Genomic DNA, 20280 nt, shown 5'->3' on the forward strand with positions numbered 1-20280 from the left:
TGTTTACTTAATTAATAAAGATTAATGTCAAATACTAAAAAAAAATATTTACTAAAAAATATCAAAATTAAAAGTGTAAATCCTTAAAGATGTGACTAAATTGAAACTAAACTCAAACCTAAATGGTAATATTTGAACATTTTAAAATTTAGCAACTAAATTGAAATCCAATTAAAATTTAAGGACTAAAAATATAACATACATTTTAAAGTTCATAAATCAAATGAAAACTAGATTTAAAACATTTGAATAAAAAAGATACTTTCCCATAAAATATAAATTCATTTTTAAAAAAGCTCAAAGAGGTATGATATATATCTATTAGATATAAATTTAAAAGTTGACTGATCTACAACTTCAAGTGGATGGAGTGGGCTATTATACCTCACTTCGTGTTTTGGACTTCAATTATAATAGTTTATACTTTTAACTATTATAATCTACAAGATTAACTATAATATCACTATTTCAATTCTGTTTTTGTTATCATGTTTATTATTTCTTATTCATTCTATTTTTCTCTTTTTGTTATGGTGCTCTATTTCCTACGGGATTAAAATAGTCTGCACTCGATCCAAACACAAATTCTATTATAACTAAGACTATAATAGTATACACTCCGAACATAAACTATTATAACCTGTAAATTATTTATTATAATCCATAGATTATAATAATCGTGGACTATAATAACAACAATACATATCTATAATACAAATATTAAAAGTTTAGGAAATAAAATGTAAATAACCAATATTTCCTTTTAACCCATGAATGCATCCAAGAAGTAAAATACATTATAAAATGAAGTTTGGCCCTTCATTGACTGTAAATTATAACTTTACACGAAAGAGAGAGAGAGAGATCGCCATGGAAGAAGAGCAGACGAAGAAGCAAAAAGTCTGAAATCTCCACTGATTCCGCTGGCGCCACCACCGGGAGATGGCGGATCTTTCACGAGGGATGAGATTTGGGCGGAGGTGAAAAAGCAACTCCGATTAGCCGGGCCGCTGATGACGGTGAATCTGTTGATAAACTGTTTGCAAATGATATCGGTCATGTTCGTCGGGCATCTCGGCCAGCTCCCTCTCGCCGGCGCTTCCATGGCTACTTCCTTCGCTTCCGTCACTGGTTTCAGTCTCCTCGTATGTACCTTTCTTTTTCCCTTCTTCACCTATTTAATCAATATCGAAAAAACTAACCATTTTACTTTTACTTGTAATATAATCTTCATAAAATTTGAGTATATAAATTAAATTCCAAACGTGATGGAGTAAAAAACTCAACTGAAAATATCGAGATTTGACCTCGAATCAAATAGTTGTTCAAATGAAAAATTGTAGTAAAAAAATATTTAATAATTCATGAACAAAAATAATATTATAATTACTTTAAAAAAAATAGATAATAAATTAAACATTTTGAAATTTCACGAGAATCAATATATATAATACATACGTGAAAATTTGTTAAAGTGAATTTGATTTAATGGTAATTAATATATAAATTCTATCTCTTGAGCTTGGAGATTGATCTCTCATTCTTTTAATTATTGTACTAAAAAATATATCTATAAGTTTAAGTCTTATTTGAGATAATATCTTAAATTTTTGTTTTTAAAATTTAACGTATAAGGACTACTTTTATTTAATAAATTTTTTTAGAAACAAATTTTTATTAAAATGTTTTGGAAAACCATACAAAAAAAAAAATCTGTTATTAAAATTTGACTATGTAAAAACTATAATATATAAAGAAATGGAGAAAAGAACAAACACGAATTTTGAAAAACAAAAATAAGAAATAAGATTATTACTAAACTTGACTTTAAAGACTAGATTTAAAAATAAAAATAGAGGTCGAAATACAACCAACTTAAAAGCTCACAAAATAAAATGATTTTTTTTAGTTCAATAGATACAAAATAATGAATTATAAAAATTTGAGTCTAAGATTCCAAAAAATTAATTGCATGTCAATTGTGGTTGAGTTATACTTTCAACGTTAAAATGACTAAATAAGAGTTAAAAAAAAAAGAGATGAAAACTAATCATGATAATATATATATATTTTAATTGATCTCGACCTACCAGTCTGTATAAGGACAATTATTTAATTAGTTCAAAATACGTAGTTCCAAAAGACTATTCTAACTTATTGTCGAGAAAAAAAATTGATATTCTAACTTTTTGTCAAAAAAAATATTGCTAATCTAACTTATTGTAAAAAAAAATTGCTATTTTAACCATCACCTTATTTTATTCTTTCCTCTACAGTTATTTATTTATTTATTTTTCCTTCATTTTGAGTTATTATTATTATTTAGATATTTTTCTTCTCTCGAGAAGTGTGCCTTTCTAGTTTATTGCATGATATTTTTAGTTTTCGAGAAAAAGGCACTTTTTGTTAAAGGAAAAAAATAAAGTCAAATTAATATATTTAGGATATTTTACTATTTTTTATGTTGTCTACGGAATTTTAAAATGAATACTTTAGTATGTGAAGCTTAAAAGTTGTTATAAATAATCTTAGTTTATTTTAACTCGTTAATTATTATTGTATTCATTTTAAAATTATAAGAACTAAATAGAAAGAAAGTCCTAAACTTCATTGATAAAAAATGTGTTATGCTTAAAAAAAATGCTACTATGTCATAACAAAACCATTATTAAATATAAAGTCTTTTTTTATAAATTAAATTAGTTTCGGTTTGAAAATATCAAACTTTTAGTGCTTGTTTTTAATTAGATTAAGGTACAACTTTTGTGGTTACCGTCATTTAATTTTTAGACTTTCAAAAATATTTAATAGATCCTTCAAACTTTCCATTTTTCATTAATCTTAGTAAGATGTTCTCTATCCTGTATGAATACTTTTCTTTTTATTAATTATTTCCTAATGAAGTTATTTTTCCAAAAAAAAAAATCTAATATATCCTTTTTTTCACTTTTAAACTTTGTATCTAATTGATAATTGATATATAATCGAAGTATGTATATTTGGCCTCTGAATTGTAAAAATTAGTGACATAGTAACATTTTTTTGTTCCTAAGTTTTGAGAAATATGTATATTTGGTCTCTGAATTGTAAAAACATATCTTTTTAGTCCATAAGTTTTCAAAAAGATAATTACTTTTTTACGATATGACTAAATGCATCTATTATAAAAAAAAACTCATAATTTAAAAATATATTTTGAAAATTCAGAGATCAAACACGCCTACTCTTCAAAAATTCGGATACTAAATACATAGTTTTTCAATTTTTTTTTTTTACAATTACTCGACTTATTATATATAAATTTTAAGTTATGTTTAATAAAATCTGAGTTTTTAATGTTATGTCTAATAGATAGGTAAATACAAGAAAATAGTCTTATTAGACCATTTTTAAAGTTCATAGCGTAATAACCTTAGATTTAAGTTCCATTAATGGGAATTTAAAAAATGATACGTAAAAAATGGAATAAGAAAATGAGATTTCATTTTTATTCTTTTAAATGATAAATAATAACTCAATTATTGAGTCCGTGACGAAGATCTGAACAAGGCAGAGACAGACTGGGGAATGTTACATAATCGATTGCAATTTTTAATTTAAAATTTCAATTATATATATTTTTGTCTATTTGGATTAAAGAAATAAAATCTATGCAAAATCAAAGTGGCTAACACGTGTTTCCAGCAAGTTTAGTGTAATAATAATAATAATAATAATAATAATAACAATAATAATAATAATAATAATAATAATGGTGAAATAATATGCAGATTTAAAAGGCATAATTTAAGAACTTGTACAAAATGTATTTGGTGAAATATTATGACATAAAAATAGTTGTAGTTAGAAAATATATTAAGTTGATTTTCAACTATTATCAATTAATTTATGAATGTGTTTTATCAATTAATTTATGAATGTGTTTTCTGTGAGAAATTTTATATTTTTATTATTTGAAAGTATAATATAATTTTAGAATCTATTATGTTAGAAATATTATTAAGTAAATGGTTAAAGAAGCCCAACTATTTACTCCATGGGTTAAATTAACAAATAATAATAAAAGTATCAATTTATATCTCTAAACATTTGAAAAGTTTACACACATATAAGAATTCACGATGAATTGACAATTTATATAGATAGTCTTAACAAGATTCATTCACTTATGCAATTTAGAAATTTAATTGAAAATATTATAAGTCTCACACAATATATCTTTTTTAAAAAAATGGTACCAATATAATTAAATTCATATATTTATGGAAGTTTAGAATTTAAATTGATATAATTATTAGTTTATTAATGTATACAATAATCAAAATTTAGAAGTATAAATTAATATTTTCCTAAAAAGAATTTAATTCCTATTTTTCATTCCAACTTGATGATAAAAAAATGAAAAGAAATTTACGATATACACCTGTGCAGTTCCTATTACACCCAATTAAAATTATCACTTTGACAATTTATTTATTTTTTTTTAATTATTTTGTTAACGTATAAAGGAAGAGAAACATTGAACTTAAGTATAGCTTAGACTACCCTAAGTATTGGCGATAAGAAGGAAAGGGTAAAATTTGGAAATGTAGAATTTTGAATCTATAATGCAAAGATAATGATATCATTCCCTTCACACACATGTCCAAAAAAAGAAAAAAGTAGTGACATCATGGTAGCTTGGCTATATATTTTTTTAGATTAAAAAAACATATTGTCTCTATATTTTGGTTATTTGTTCAATTTTGATGAATAAAAAACACATATGTTTGTCGAATAAAAATTGTTATGTGACCATTTTTTTTAAAAAAAAAATATTATTATTATTATTATTATTATGATTATTATTGTGTATTTAAAAGAATATGAGCATGAATTAGGTGCAATCTAGATTGATTTTAATATATGTACTTTCAAATGTCAAATTTAAAATTTATATTTTCAATAGCTCTTAAATTTGATTTTTGATGATCGAATTTCTAACTTTGAGATTTATATTATAAATCTTATAACCAAATTTTAGTTTTATTGAAGTTGGTTACATAATAAAGTTAAATTTCATGTTAAAAAGTTTAATATGTGGTTTATGTTTGCAAAAATTACCATGAAAATGCTAATATAAATAATAAAAATTATTATAAACTAGCCATATGACTAAACTTAAGATTGATTAAATGTCCAATTATTAAAATTCGAGATTTTGAAAGAACTAAAATTTGATATTTTAACAAAAATAATTTTTGTATATAGAACGGAATGGGCAGTGCATTAGAGACTTTCTGTGGGCAATCCTATGGAGCAAAACAATATCATATGTTAGGAATTCACTTGCAAAGAGCCATGGTTGTTGTTCTTCTCGTCAGCTTCCCTCTTGCCGCCGTCTGGTTTAACGCCGGCGACATTCTCCGCCTGCTCGGCCAAGATTCCGAGATCGCGGCAGAGGCTGGCCACTACGCCCGTTATATGATTCCCAGCATTTTCGCCTACGCCATTCAACAGTGCCACGTTCGTTTCCTGCAGACACAGAACAATGTTCTTCCAATGGCCGTCATCGCCGCCGCCACGGCGGTGCTCCACTGCTTTGTGTGTTGGGCTCTGGTTTTCCGGTCGGGGTTGGGGAACCGAGGAGCGGCCTTGGCCAACGCTATGTCTTACTGGATAAATGCGGTGGCGTTGGCTGTTTATGTTAGAGTTGCGCCGTCGTGCCGGAAGACGTGGACTGGATTTTCCGGCGAGGCGTTTTGTGGGATTTTGAACTTCGTCAAACTCGCCATTCCGTCTGCCGTCATGCTCAGGTTCCATAAAGTCTTTTTTGTTTCTTATTTCTTAAATTTAGTTTAACAAAACAATTTCCTCAACTAACCATTTCGTTTTTTTGTTTTTTTAAATTAACTTCATTTCCTTTCATTTTCTTATCATAAATAACTTATAAGTAGAAGAGTTATCTTTTTTAACCAAATTCAAAAAACAAAAACAAATCTTTAAAAACTATTTTTTAAATTTTGAGTTGATTTTTAAAAACATGAATAAAAAATAAATATTGAAGCAAGAGATTTAAAAATGAAAGAGATATATTTATAAGCTTAATTTTAAAAATCTAAAAACAAAAAATGAAATCTACTCTTTCGGCCCAAAGAAGGCAAAAAGGTGAGGAAAATAAAGTTCATAGTGGTCACTTTCTTCATTTTTTTGTTTTTGATTGATTTTTTTTTTTTTTTTTTGAATTTTTGGAAACAGTTTGGAGATATGGTCGTTTGAGATGGTGGTTTTATTATCAGGGCTTCTTCCCAATCCAAAGCTTGAAACTTCAGTTTTATCAATCAGGTGAATTAGCTGATTTAGTTTTAATATTATATATATGGTGTTAATTAAATTTAATTAAGGATGAGCATTAATAAATAATGAAGGCTCTAATCCTAATTAGCATTAATCAATCTCTTTTTCAGCCTCAATACAATCTACATGATTTACATGATACCCCTTGGAATCAGTGGTGCAGTGAGGTTAGTCACACTAAAGTATTTTTTTTAGTAAAAAAGGTATTTATTTTAATTACTTTAATTTTACATATTTTTCAGCCTTATCAAATTTAGTTTTTATAGTTTAAATGTAGTTTTAGTTTGGTTGAAACCTCCTAAATTTTCATTGCCAGATAACATTTTTACTATATTTTGAATACATGACATATTTTTCATTTATATCAAAAAAAAAATGAATTGGTGCATTTTAGTTAACTTTATTATAGTTCATGACTAAATAAAAAAAAATAGGAAATGCCAAAAATGAGAATAGCTGAAATGACATATCGTTTGTACTTTTAATTTCGAGATTAGAGGTTCAGTTTCTCAATTCCATATATTTAATTGAATGAAAATAAAATAATGGAATTTTGAGTGGTGACGTAAAAGAACTAGGTTTAGGATAATTTCCGTTTGGTTTTTTAATTTATTAATTTTTTAAACTTTTAATTTTATTCTAAACTTTGATAAAATTTTATATATTAAAGGATCATTTTCAATACATTTTTATTTTAAAATATTATAAAATTTCCTAATAAAAACAATAATATTTTGTATGCAATAATAATTTAAATATTTATTCTCATAATTTCTACTAATGGAAATTTAAATATTACAAGACTAACCCTTCAACTTAAATATTATAACACTTATGATCGTAAAAATAATAAGGTCTTAAATATTAAAAAAATGTATTGAAGTATAAAGGCATTGATATATAAATTAAAAAAATCTAATTGTTGAAGTTATTAAAGTATTATAATTTCTACTATTCTCAACCTTAAATTTGAGTGGTAGAACTCATAATCGAAGTGAATTGTCAAGGGATTTGGTAAGGGTTTTAGGTGAAAAGAAGAATTCTGCAGAAAACCTTTTTTTAGCAGTTCAGTCTATTTAAAAATCCCATCAAATTGGAGTTTTTATTAATCTTATCCATGCATGCACTTCAAGAATTCAGCTAAAGCCACCTCAAGTGGGCTAGGCGTAAGATTTGAGAAGATGATACCACCTTCTCCAAAAACTTGGATAAATCCACTTTCAACAATTAATTTTCATTTTATATCTTAATTAATTCAAAATTAATTAAACTAAAATTCAACTTCTAAAATTGAAAAATAAAATGAAAATTAATTTTGATTTTAATTAACTAAACAAATTTAATTAAATAATAATTTAATATCAAATATTAAATTAACCAAACATCTAATTTCAAACATGAATCCTATTCATGTAATTAATATTTAAATCAATATTTATTCATGTAATTAATATTTAAATCAATATTTAAATATTATAAACTCTCCAATTTCATTTAATTTCAATAAATTAAACATTAATTATATCGAATATAATTCTACAAACCCTAATTATAATTTGAACACTTCAAATTGAAAATCCCTAAAATCAATTTTGAACATTTCAACTTGAAAATCAAATTGAACACTTCAAATTGAAATCATTTCAAATTCACTCAATTTATTAATCCATGGTATTCATGTTTTACAAAATAGTAGAAGGACCATATGGACCTATAGATCATGAGCTCCAACGATTTGAGATTAATTGACTGAATTAGACCGAATTAATCAAATATTCGATAACTACCGAGTTTCACCACTATAGCTCGATAGTTGCACCCTATTTATTGTAGATATATTTTTGTCCACTTGATTTAACCATAATCAGTAAACCGACCCTTCACAGATTGTTTGTAATAACGGTTGGGTCAAATGTTGTTTTACCCCCGAAATTACATCTTGCTCCTTAAGGTCCACTGATCCTCTATTAAACAATTGGTTTATAATCCAATCACTAAACCAGATCCCTCTCGGACCAATGAGAGGGTGGAGCTCCTTGTTCAAGATCTGGATTCGGTACTCAAGAGAACAACCTTTCTCCTATCCCTAAAATGGGTAAGCATGAATTCCATCTTGCACCCTATATCCCCAGCTATCTACCCGGTCTTACCTTTGAAATGGGAGGCTTATTGAGTCGGTGCTATTGAGTCAATCCCTATCTATGCATATCTAAGGATAATCACGAATAAACAAGAGTTCATAGTTAGCTCATGATTAAGATCGAGTTACCTATGTCATCTAAGCGAAATAGTCAATCTTAAATAGTAAACAACGTTATAAAGTAAGAATGGCTTATTTCTTGGTTCGATCTTATGCAAACTCATTGTATAGGACGCCCCCACTCCTCATGTCAATATATGATGAATCAGGAACACATCATTTGTAGCACCTTACAATAAATTGTAAACTATAGACTGGGCCACATTCAATAATGTTACCAGAATAAGATACCCAATCTTATTTGTATACTATAGACTGTTTTGGCTATTTACTCGAACTTGATCCATCTTTATGTCTCCACATAAAGTTCAAGTATTTATATAATAACCATGGATCTTAGTTTATTGGATTTAGTCTTTATAAGTGCAATTTACAAATTCAATAACAATTTTATTGAATAAATGTTGAATTACATCTTTATTAATAATATTAAATGTTCAACTTTACAAACTACGAGTTTTAAGACATACAACCCAACAAACTCCCACTTGGACTAAAACTCCAGAGGATACATATAAATATATACAATGTTGAGTTCAATGAGATGAAACATACAATAGAATAAATACAATAAACTATGGCATCAAATATCCATTATTTCTCCTACTTGCCCTAGTATTAACTGTCTTGTAGTCCTAGTCCCACTAAGTGATCCTCGAACACTTTAGCCAAGAAGGCCTTTGTAAAAGGATCAACCAAGTTGTCTTGTGGGACTATCCTGTGACAATCACGTCTCCTCTATGTATAATTTCTCTGATGAGATGGTACTTGCGCTCGATGTGTTTTCCATGCTTATGGCTTCTAGGTTCCTTTGAGTTTGCAACTGCTCCACTGTTATCACAATATAGGGTGACTGACTGGTGCATATTTGGAACTACTTCCAAATCATTCAGGATCTTTCTGAGCCATACTGCTTCTTTCGCGGCTTCACTTGCAGCTACATACTCAACTTCCATTGTGGAGTCAACAATACAACTTTACTTGATACTTCTCCACACGATTGCTCCTCCATTTAGAGTGAAAACTGACCCCGAAGTTAATTTCCTTGAATCAATATTCTTCTGGAAGTCAGATTCAATGTATTCAGTAAGGATCAGATCCTTAGCTCCATACATGAGCATATACTCCCTCGTTCTTTGAAGATACTTGAGGATGTTCTTAACAGCAGTCCAATGATCATATCCTAGACTGGACTGAAATCTGCTGACAATTCTAACTGCATAGCATATGTCGAGACGAGTACATAATATGGCACACATTAAGCTCCCTACTGTTGATGCATATGGAATTCGTTTCATAACTTCAACTTCTTGAGGTGTCTTAGGACTTTGTTTCTTAGATAGATGAATTCCATGTTTGAAAGACAATGTCCCTTTCTTGGAATTTTACATTTTATATCTCAACATCTTGTTTATATAAGATGCCTGAGATAATGCTAAAGTTCCGTTCTTGCAATTTTGAACTATTTGGATCCTAAGAACATATTGTGTTTCTCCCAAATCTTTCGTTTGGAATTGCATAGCAAGCCATCTTTTAACAGCCAGAAATTCTATTTCATATCTTACGAGTAGAATATCATCAACATACAAAACCAGAAAAGCGATATTTTTTTTCATAATTTTCTTGTAAATACAAGGTACTCAACATTTTGTTCAAATCCATGAGATTTGATCACAGTATCAAATCTCATATTCCAGGATTGAGATGCTTGTTTTATTCCATAAATGGATCTATTAAGCTTGCAAACTTTTTGCTCTTGGCCATGTTCTATAAACCCTTCTAGTTGAGACACATAGATACTCTCTTCAAGATAGCCATTTAGGAAGGCTGTCTTGACATCCATTTGCCATATTTCATAATCATAAAATGCAGTTATGGACAAAAGTATTCTAATAGACTTTATCATGGCAATTGGAGAGAAGGTTTCTTCATAGTCTACTTCTTCTCTTTGGGTAAACCCTTTTGCCATAAGCCTAACTTTGTAGGTCTGTACCTTACCAACTTGGTCTCATTTTTGCTTGTAGATATACTTACAATCGATGGGTGTTACCCATTCTGGTTGATCTATAAGATCCCAAACTGAATTGAAGTACATTGACTCCATTTCAAGGTCCATGGCTTTAATCCACTGGTTCTTATCTACATCTTCCATTCTTATTTGAAAGTCAATGGATCCTCTAAGTCATCATCTAGTATGATGACTTGAGTTTCAGTAAACCTAAGTATCGGTCAGGCTGTTGCACAATCCTTTCACTACGTCGAGGTACTCTCAACTCTTGAGAGGATGTGAAGTATTAGTTCCATCAACAACTCTTGTTGATGGACCTGCTTGATCAACAACTCTAGTTGATGCATTTGTCGTTTCTCTGGTCATTTCATCTATTACTAGCCTACTACGAGGTTGATGATTTTTAATGTGATCTTCCTCTAGGAAAGTTACATTTGTTAATACAAATACCTTATCTTCTTTAGAATCATAAAAAAAAAAACCACCTTTTGTCTTTTTAGGGTAACCTACAAATAGACATACATTTGAACGACGTTTTAACTTCTTAGGATTTCACACCAACACATGAGCTTGGCATTCCAAGATCCTGAAGTGACTTAAACTACTTTGACCTCCTCTTCATAACTCGTAAGGTGTTTTTGAAGCACTTTTCAAAGGAACCATGTTCAAAATATACATCGTAGTCTCAATTACGTGTCTCCAAAAAGAACTTGGCAATTGGGCATAACTCATCACAGAACGAACCATGTCTAACAAGGTCCTATTTCTCCTTTATACTATACCATTTTGTTGAGATGTGCCAGGAGCTGTGAGTTACGACTGAATTCAAATAGTCTTGGAATTCTAAGTCCATATACTCACCACCTCAATTTGATCGAAGTGTTTTAAGCCTTTTACCTAATTGGTTCTCAACCTCAGCCTTATATTCCTTGAACTTTTCAAGTGTTCTGGACTTATGATGCATTAGGTAAATATGGCCATACCTTGAATAATCATCAACGAAGCTGTTGAAATATTCATACCCTATTCTAGTTTTAACATTCATCGAACCACTAAAGTCTGAAATTTACCAACTCCAAAGGTTCTTTGGCTCTAAGTCCTTTTCCAGAAATAAATCTTTTAGTCATTTCACCCTCAAGACAATATTCACATGGAGGTAATGAACTATCTTCTAACTGATTTAGATGACCATTCTTCATCAATCTCTCAATCCTATTGAGATTTATGTGACCAAGTCTCGAGTGCCAAAGATAGGCATTTGGAGAAATTTTCCGTTTCTGATTTTGAGTCTCAGCTGTTTTAAACATCTCTATGTTCAAAATAGCTTTTACCTCAGTTGGTTTTAACATGTACAAGTTTTTTTCTAGTTTTGTAGTTTTGTTCCAGTAAACATGAAACATATATTAAATTCCTTTTCATACAAGGAATGTAATAGACATTTTCAAGTAAAATGTATTTATCTCCTATAAATAACTTCTTATTGAAGGAACTCTTAATTAAAAGATTCGTGAGCAGAAGCGAGATCATTCCAAACCCTATTGTGACAGAACATACACATTTACAATCAAAATACAATAGTTATGCAAAACTCTAAATTACTACATGCTTCAAATGGAAAATACTAAGGTTCAAGAGAACTTACTGCACGATCGTTTAACACGAACGAATCTACACTCGAACAATAATCTCCTCAGCAATCACCTCGAACAAGAACAAATCTACACTCGACTCTCGAATAGGAAACAGACACCACCAGCAGGTTACCTTGGTTTTCTCAGTGTGTGAATCCAAGAGTTGTAGGTTTTGTAGGATTTGGAAGAGGGTAGGAGAAATTTTCCAAATCATGTAGACGATCAAGTAAATGGGAGATAGTTTTAGTCTATTGTATAAACAGTGTATTCAATCGTTTAGAAGATAAGTGACTATTGTATAGAAAACTCTTACACGATCGAGCATGCTCTCAAGCTACCGTGTAACTTATGCTTTTGATTGTACGATTCACAAAATCGAAATAATCGCCTTTTGTAAAAATGAAAACGATTTTCATTTTAACCATCAATTACCATAACTGATCACAACTTCCCACTAAATTGGTGATGGGAGAAAAAACTGTAACCAATTATCCTATAATTGATTTAATTACAAATATAATCAATATATTCATAACATAGTTTTAATATCACATCTCATGCAATATATAAACCATAGTTCTTTTTCTCCCTTATAGAATTTAGTAATAATTCCTCCAATTAATGTATCTAATATATTAAGTCATTTATATCTCATATAATTGATGCAATTTAATTATATCATATATAATCAAATTTCCTTTTGTTAATTTGAGCAATTCAAACTAACTCAAAAATGGATTCTCAACATGAATCCATTGAGCTACAAAGGAGACCTTATGGACCTGTAGCTTGAAGCTCCAATGGTACGTGAATAACTGACTAAACTTTTTAATGACGATATCCACCATCTGTTAACTGTCGAACATTCCACTAAAGACCGACGACTGCACTTTTCGCACTACAGATATATTTCTGTGTCCATTGGATATAACCAATCAACAGTATCGTGACCCTTCACAAATCGCTCGTAAGTACAGCGAGCCAATTTATCGTTTTGCCCCTGTAATTCCATCTAACTCCTTAAGTACCTTTGATTCCTTTAATGAACAATACATCATAGTCCTACTATGAGTAAATCCTTCTCGAGCAAAGATAAGGTGTGGCACCACAGTGTTTAAATCCCAGAATCAGCCTTTAAGGGAGCAATTTATTTACTTACCTCTAAATCAGGGAAGGAGTGAATTTTGTCTTGTGTAGTTGAGTTCCCAACTCCACAATTAGATGAATCCCCAAAGTGGTAGGTTTGAGTTGGCGATCTGGTCACTCGCACCCATACAAATCAAAGGACCACCCTCATAGGCAGAAGTTCCCAACTCACTCAAGATTAAGGTCATGTTACCTATGGTCATCTTAGTGAAATGAAAGTCTTTGTCATGAACGACGTTATATAAGGAGACTAAATATTTCGTGGTCCGGTCTTATACAAACTCTTTTGTATAGAGCATCCCCGCTCGCATGTCTAATACATGAATAGTCAAGTTCAGACCATTTGTAGTACATTACAACACTTGTAACATCTACAAAGAAGGCCACACTCGTAGTGTCAATAGGATAAGTTTTCCCTCTTTTATCCATCTACTACAGACCATTTAGGTTATTACTTAAAGCACGATCCACTTATATGTCATTACATACATGCTTAAGTTACAACGATAACCAGGGATCTTAGTTTATTGGTTTGTGGTTAATGCAACAAAATATCTCATATATCAAAGACTGTAGTGAAGAAAATATCTCATATTATTACATCACATAATGTTTGTTCATACAAGTATTTACAAACTACTGGACCAACGAGATTTAGGGCATCAATACCAACACATATCTCCTACTGCTTTAGTTGAAACAATCTCCCCAGCCCCTACTTTAAAGGTTGCTTCGCTTCTGTTAATTGTCTCCAAGAACGTGTTTCCTGAGAAAAAGTACAAATATGATTAACAGCACCTGAATCTATTATCTAGGTCTTTTTATCGTTTTCCACTAAGCATGTTTCAATGACAAGTAAATCATATTTATTTTGTTGTTTGACTTTCGTATTCTCATCTATATAGTTTAAAACTTTAGATGAGTTGGGAGATAGAGGACATTTCTCTATCAATACTTGTTTTGAATCATCATTTTCTAGTAATTTTTATATGCATGTTGAATTGTTATTCCCGTTAACTAAAGCGAAAGCAAGTATCATAGAAGAATTCGATATGCTGAAATTTTAAACAAAATATTATTAGAAAATTACAACTAAATCCAAAGTTTTAGCAAAAAGTAATAAACTCATCGTCTTAGAAACTATTATCAAGAAGAAGAAGACGACTTTGTTAAAAACAATGTAACCAATTTTCATTGTTGTAAACTTAAAGTAAAAGCAGTTAGAAAAAGTGTGTAAGTATGATAAGATATCTTTTGAGAGGGAGGTACTTATCTCTTGTAATTCGAAGTCTTCGAAAGTGGATGTAAGCTACTAAGCTGAATCACTATAAACCTGGTGTGCAATAATCTTCTTCGTACTTTAAATACCTAAATAGATTAAAGCTTTCTGTCTACTGTGAGTTTCTTTCCTTTTCAAGTTGCACGTGAGATGAATGAGAGATAAAGGGAAATTAGCTTTTTTTGCCTCTTTTGTTGAAATGAAGAAAGTGAGTTGACTTGAAAGCAAAGAATGAGAGAAAAAGGTTAACAGCAACATCTGCAAGATATATTGTTAGAGTATTATTTTGATTTTATTTCTTTTAAAACATAAAAAGAGTTTAAATTAATCCCAAATTCTAAAGGTATGATTCTTTTTCACCCTATTTTATAAATTTGGTATAGTTAACTTTTGGTCTTAATTATGCGGCAGCACAAGAGTTTCAAATGAACTTGGAGCAGGGAGAGCAAAGGTTGCCATCTTAGCAGGACGAGTTGCAATGGGGACGGTGGCCACAGAAGGCACAGTGGCAGCCATTATCATCGTTATTGGCAGAAGATTATGGGGTTACTGTTACAGTACTGATGAGACCGTGGTTGGATATTTGGCTAAAATATTGATTTTTCTTGCGATTTTGCACATCTTTGATGGAATTCAATCCATTTTCTCAGGTTCGTTCTTTCTGATCTTAAACTACATATTTTCAATCTTTATCCCTTTTTTTTTGTAACTTTTTTATATTCGATGTATCATTTCATGTTACAATCCTATTTCAATTTTTTAAAAAAAACTAGAGTAAACAATTGAAAAAATGGATCAATGGTAAATTTATAGAACAAGGAATCAAACTCAATCTACAAAACAGAAAAATTGTGTGTGGTGTGGTGTCAAGACTGCACATATTCTCATGTTCGAGTTATAAGCATATTAAGATTATGAAAATTTTAAGACATTAGAAAAAAGTATACAATGTTTGATTGTAATTCCCTCTCTCGATCATATGTAGCATTCTTTTGTTTATAATGAGGATTTGTTTCTTAAAAAAAGTTAGGGTTTCCAAACATCCTCCCTGAGGTTTTTGTCAAGATTCTTGGTCATTATAGAACAAATGAAATGATCATGTAGCATACGTGTAAAGCGTCTAACATTGAACTCCAAAGGAATTGATCTTTACTGGCTGAGCCAAACCCCTTTGGACTATCCTTAAAGGAAGGATGACCCTTAGGGGTTGGCCTCATGGCCGATCAACCCCAAGGGGTCCACGTTTAGGTTAAATCCAACCTCTCCTTTGGAGGGTTGGCCATTTCATTCTTGAGCTCTCTCTCGAGTCATGTCTCTTAAACTTTAGTTAGCTCAAGGGTTGAACTACGTCCCTCATCCATTGAGCTTGATCAATACTTTCACCTATAACAGTTGACTCCACTTTTGATATGAGTATTCTTGATTTGGTATATTTCTTGTCTGTCCATTTGCTTGTTCTTCCAAGTTGAGAATTCAATTTGTAGTGAAACTTCGTTAGCTTTGTCAGGCTCAAGACTTATTCCCGATGACCCTGCCGTCACCTTTGTTAATGTTTTTTTAGGAGTTGGTTCATGGCCTCCTCTTTGAAAGGTCCATAAACCTCTTAGCTTTCTCTAGAGGTCTTCTTAGTTTCCTTCTTATGTGTTTAGTCTATTGGCTTCCTCTATAGCATCGTGAATATATAATCTCTGTTTAGTATGTGTAATGTTCAAACAAAAAAGTCAACAACAAAAAATTTTAGACACGCAATTGAAAGTTCAATTTTTTATTTTAAAAAATATTTAAAATATGAAAACTAAATATAGATACAACTTCGAAGTAATCAATTATAAGAAACTTTCTAAAGTAATTGAACTAAATATACACATCACGAAAATTCAAAAATTAAACTTTATAATATAAGACTATTCTTTAGTATGTAATCATTAATCAAATTTCTATAAAAAATGGTAATGAATTCTTCCAAATATAAGTTGGTCTGATGTTTATGAGTTGATAGGTATCACAAGAGGATGTGGAAGGCAGAAGATTGGTGCTTTTATTAACTTGGGAGCTTATTATCTTGTGGGCATCCCTATGGCTATCTTTTTAGCCTTCTTTCAAGGCATTGGAGGAAAGGTGCTTTACTTAATTTTGCAATTTCATCTCTTTTTCTCTTTTTATTTTGTCATTTTTTTTTAACTTCACATTAATCCATTTGGAAATTTTTGTGTAGGGTCTATGGATGGGAATCATAATGGGTGTCTTTACACAAGCTTTATTTCTTGGGATCTTGATTCTATGCACCAATTGGGATAAAGAAGTAAGTTTCTTCATATATCTTCTTGATCAATACCTTTTCAACTAATTTAATTTTATAATTTCAATACATCTATAATTAAATAGTGAAATTAGTTTTATTCTCTCTTAATTCGAACATTACTTAATAGATAAAATAAACTATCATTTCAATCGTTCTTCACTTCACGATATTGTTGAACTTTACATTACTTAATAGATAAAATAAACTATCATTTCAATCGTTCTTCACTTCACGATATTGTTGAACTAAAAAAGCTCATGTTTAGTCAATTCTATTTAAAAATTTGTATAGCAAAGTTTGGTCGTGCTTAGTGAGCAGTGAGATTGTTATTTATATGGATTTGGATTTTGTGGCCATGTAAAATTTGAGTATGCCAAGTTCTCTTTTATATCATCATTAAAAGAATTTATAAAATTATTCTACAATATTTATAAAATATGTTATCTCATTTTCTTTGGTTTTCAGGTCAAGAAAGCGGCTGATAGAGTTACCAGCTCTATGCCAGAAAATCTATTGGAATGATACAATCAAATATTAATAGATAGTCTCCAAATTTAGGATAATCCCAATGGTTAGATGCCATAATCTACTATATTGTTATACTTGAATCGACTCTTATGTCGTCATATTTGTATTCAACATTCTAAAATTAAAATGAATTTATAGCCCTATATATATAATTTTAACATATTTTACCGCAAAAAAAAAAAAAAAGAAAAATGATAGTTGAATGAGAAATTTTGGACCAATCACAAATCGCCACTCAAATTAATAATGATGGTATTACAAATGATCAAATTTTGGACTTATTAAAAGTTGTGAAGTTGAAGACATAAGTTAGTAAATCCGGATGATGCCACATGTTTGTGATAGTTAAATTGAATAAAATAACTTGGTCCAAATTGATATTAATATTTGGGTTAAAGTCCAATTGAGCCCAAAAATAGGCTTAATTTGAATCAAATATATCCAAGTCCTAATTAGTTGGGCTTAAAGATCATCCATTGATCAACCAAGCTTAAGCCCACAAAGTTCACATGAAAACTCTATAAATATAAGAGTTCTTTTTCATTATAGAGGTTCAAAAAATTTAGACTTTAAGAGTCTAGAGACAATTCTCCCAACAATCAGAAGTCCATATCTACTAAAAATGAACACTCTTTGAAGATACAAATAACTCCTGAAGTTGAACACTTTTTAAAAATACAAGTCTCTTGAAGATACAATTCTTCCAATACTTCAACATCAAGAACGTCCGTAAGCATTCTTCCAAGACTTCAACTTCAAAAATATCCACGTGTTATGCTTCCTTGAATCAAGCTTATACACTTAACATCGAGAATAAGCTACAAATCCCTCAAGACAAATCCATGTTCGAGAACAAGTTACAAAACCCTCAAAACAAATCAACATTCAAGAACAAGCTGCAAAGCTCTCAAGACAAGTTTGTTTTTCGAGAAAAATCATCAAATAGTCAAATATTAAAAATTGTACTCACAATATTGAAGTTTATACAAATACAAAATTTTATTTCTAACAAATTAAATTTCTTGGAAAACCACTCCAACAACAATATTATAAGATTTACAAATTTGTAGAATGGGAAAAGGTTTATAATTTATTTCCCATTTCCTTCAACTTTAAATTTGTCAAATTCCATTTACTTTCTCAACCATTTGAAAGTTTTATTATAAGTTTTTTTTTTTAAAAAAAAAAAAAAGAAAAGAAAAGTAGTTTAAGCATATGCTAATAATAATTTAGAAAATAATTAGAGTAAATGATAAAATATTGACCAATTGTAAATATATAAATTTTTAAATTTTCATCATTAAAAACGTATAAATATTTGTATATAAACTAAAACTAGTTTTTCGATATTTGTATATTTTAGAATTTGAACTTTTATTATGAATAATGGTAGAAAATTACAAGTGGGTTTTATTGGATTTTTTTGAAAAAATTAAAAGTCCAATAGCATTCTTGTAATTAATGAACATTTTTGTAATATCCCTTTCTTCTCCAAAATTAGGGCCTTTTTGGTGTAACCTTTCTTTTGACAGAGAAGGCAGCCGCTGAAGAGAAAAATAGAGAGGCGGCTGATTGAAGACCGATCCGTAGCCGTCTAAAAGGGAGAGCCGAAAGTCGTATGGGGGTTGAACCTTTCAAGCAGCAGTCGTCCGTCTGTGAAGCAAAGGAGTTGCGCGGGTGGTTGCAGGTCAACGCTAGCGTGGGTTTGGTTGTCGTCCGGTGAACACGTGCGATCAGTGGGCGTGGGTTTTAGTCAGCGCCATCGTGGGTTTGGCTATCGTCTGGTGCGCGTGGGTTTCGGTTCCGCCCGAGTGTTTTGTAGTTTCTGGTTCAGCATGCATTAAATCTGTTAGATCTGGTGGTTCGCTGGTCAGAGGCGGGTAGCACACTGTTTTGGGCTGTTTTGCAGGGTTGTTCTCAGTTTTGTGCGGGTTTCTCTTGGTATCAGTGTGCAGGTTTCTCTTGGTATCAGTGGATATTGAAATTACCGATCACCGTTGATTATCTGTAATTTGTAAATTCCTTTATTGCTCATTAATAAAAATAATTCAAGCTGGTTCTCGAGGTGGATGTAGACCAAACTGGTTCTATATATCTTGGTGTTCTTTACTTTATTTCAGCTGATTGTTTGCATTCTGTTTGGCCATCTAAATTAGAAAAGATTAGGGCTATTCTGGTGGTAGCCAAAATCTTAGACGAAGAAAATCTTCCACCAACAATTATAGAAGCTGAAAAAAGATATGAATGAGATGGCCTATTTGATGATAATTCTGTACGAAGAAATTGGAAAGTCTCTATTTGACTAAGTCCTTGCCAAATAAATTATATCTAAAGGAGAAATTCTTTGGATATAAGATGGACTCAAGTAAAGGCTTAGAAGAGATCCTAGATGAATTTCAGAAGATTATAGTTGATCTCAATAACATCGGTGATAAGATGTCGGATGAAAATCAAGCAGTTATTCTTCTGAATTCTTTGCCAGAATCGTATCAAGAAGTTAAGACAACTATTAAATATGGACGGGATTCATTGTCCATAGATATAGTGTTGGATGCCTTGAGAATGAGAAATCTCGAGATTAAAAAGGAACGCACTGATGGAGAGTTATTCATGGCCAGAGGCATAAGTGAGTAAAAAAAAGGGAAAAGGAAAAGAGTCGAGATCCAGGTCGAAATCAAAGGGGAAAACCAAAAAGTGTTTCCTATGTCATAAAGAATGACACTTTATAAAAAATTGCACTTTGAATAAGAGTAAGGAAGCATCAAATAGCAAGCATACAGGGGATTCTAG

At 30.4% G+C, this 20280-nt stretch overlaps 1 protein-coding gene across 1 annotated transcript; it reads left to right on the plus strand.

Moving 5' to 3' along the window:
- The first annotated feature begins 820 nt into the window (after positions 1 to 820).
- LOC120080094 (protein DETOXIFICATION 16-like) lies at positions 821 to 17637 on the plus strand. Its single transcript, XM_039034650.1, has 8 exons — positions 821 to 1145; positions 5251 to 5795; positions 6238 to 6324; positions 6447 to 6503; positions 15072 to 15310; positions 16660 to 16778; positions 16876 to 16962; positions 17428 to 17637. Exons 1-8 carry the CDS (start codon positions 1014 to 1016, stop codon positions 17482 to 17484), a joined length of 1323 nt encoding a protein of 440 aa, XP_038890578.1. The 5' UTR covers positions 821 to 1013; the 3' UTR covers positions 17485 to 17637.
- Positions 17638 to 20280: the final 2643 nt, after the last annotated feature.

This window comes from Benincasa hispida, chromosome 6 (genome assembly GCF_009727055.1).
Source record: "Benincasa hispida cultivar B227 chromosome 6, ASM972705v1, whole genome shotgun sequence".
NCBI lineage: Eukaryota > Viridiplantae > Streptophyta > Magnoliopsida > Cucurbitales > Cucurbitaceae > Benincasa > Benincasa hispida.

What these genes read in the sequence shown, in the direction of transcription:
- LOC120080094 (XM_039034650.1), top strand. Translation starts at nt 1,014, where the DNA reads ATGACGGTGAATCTGTTGATAAACTGTTTGCAAATGATATCGGTCATG. An exon ending in TCACTGGTTTCAGTCTCCTC is followed by an intron (nt 1,146 to 5,250) that starts GTATGTACCTTT and finishes TTTTGTATATAG; the next exon opens with AACGGAATGGGCAGTGCATT. An exon ending in CCGTCTGCCGTCATGCTCAG is followed by an intron (nt 5,796 to 6,237) that starts GTTCCATAAAGT and finishes TTTTGGAAACAG; the next exon opens with TTTGGAGATATGGTCGTTTG.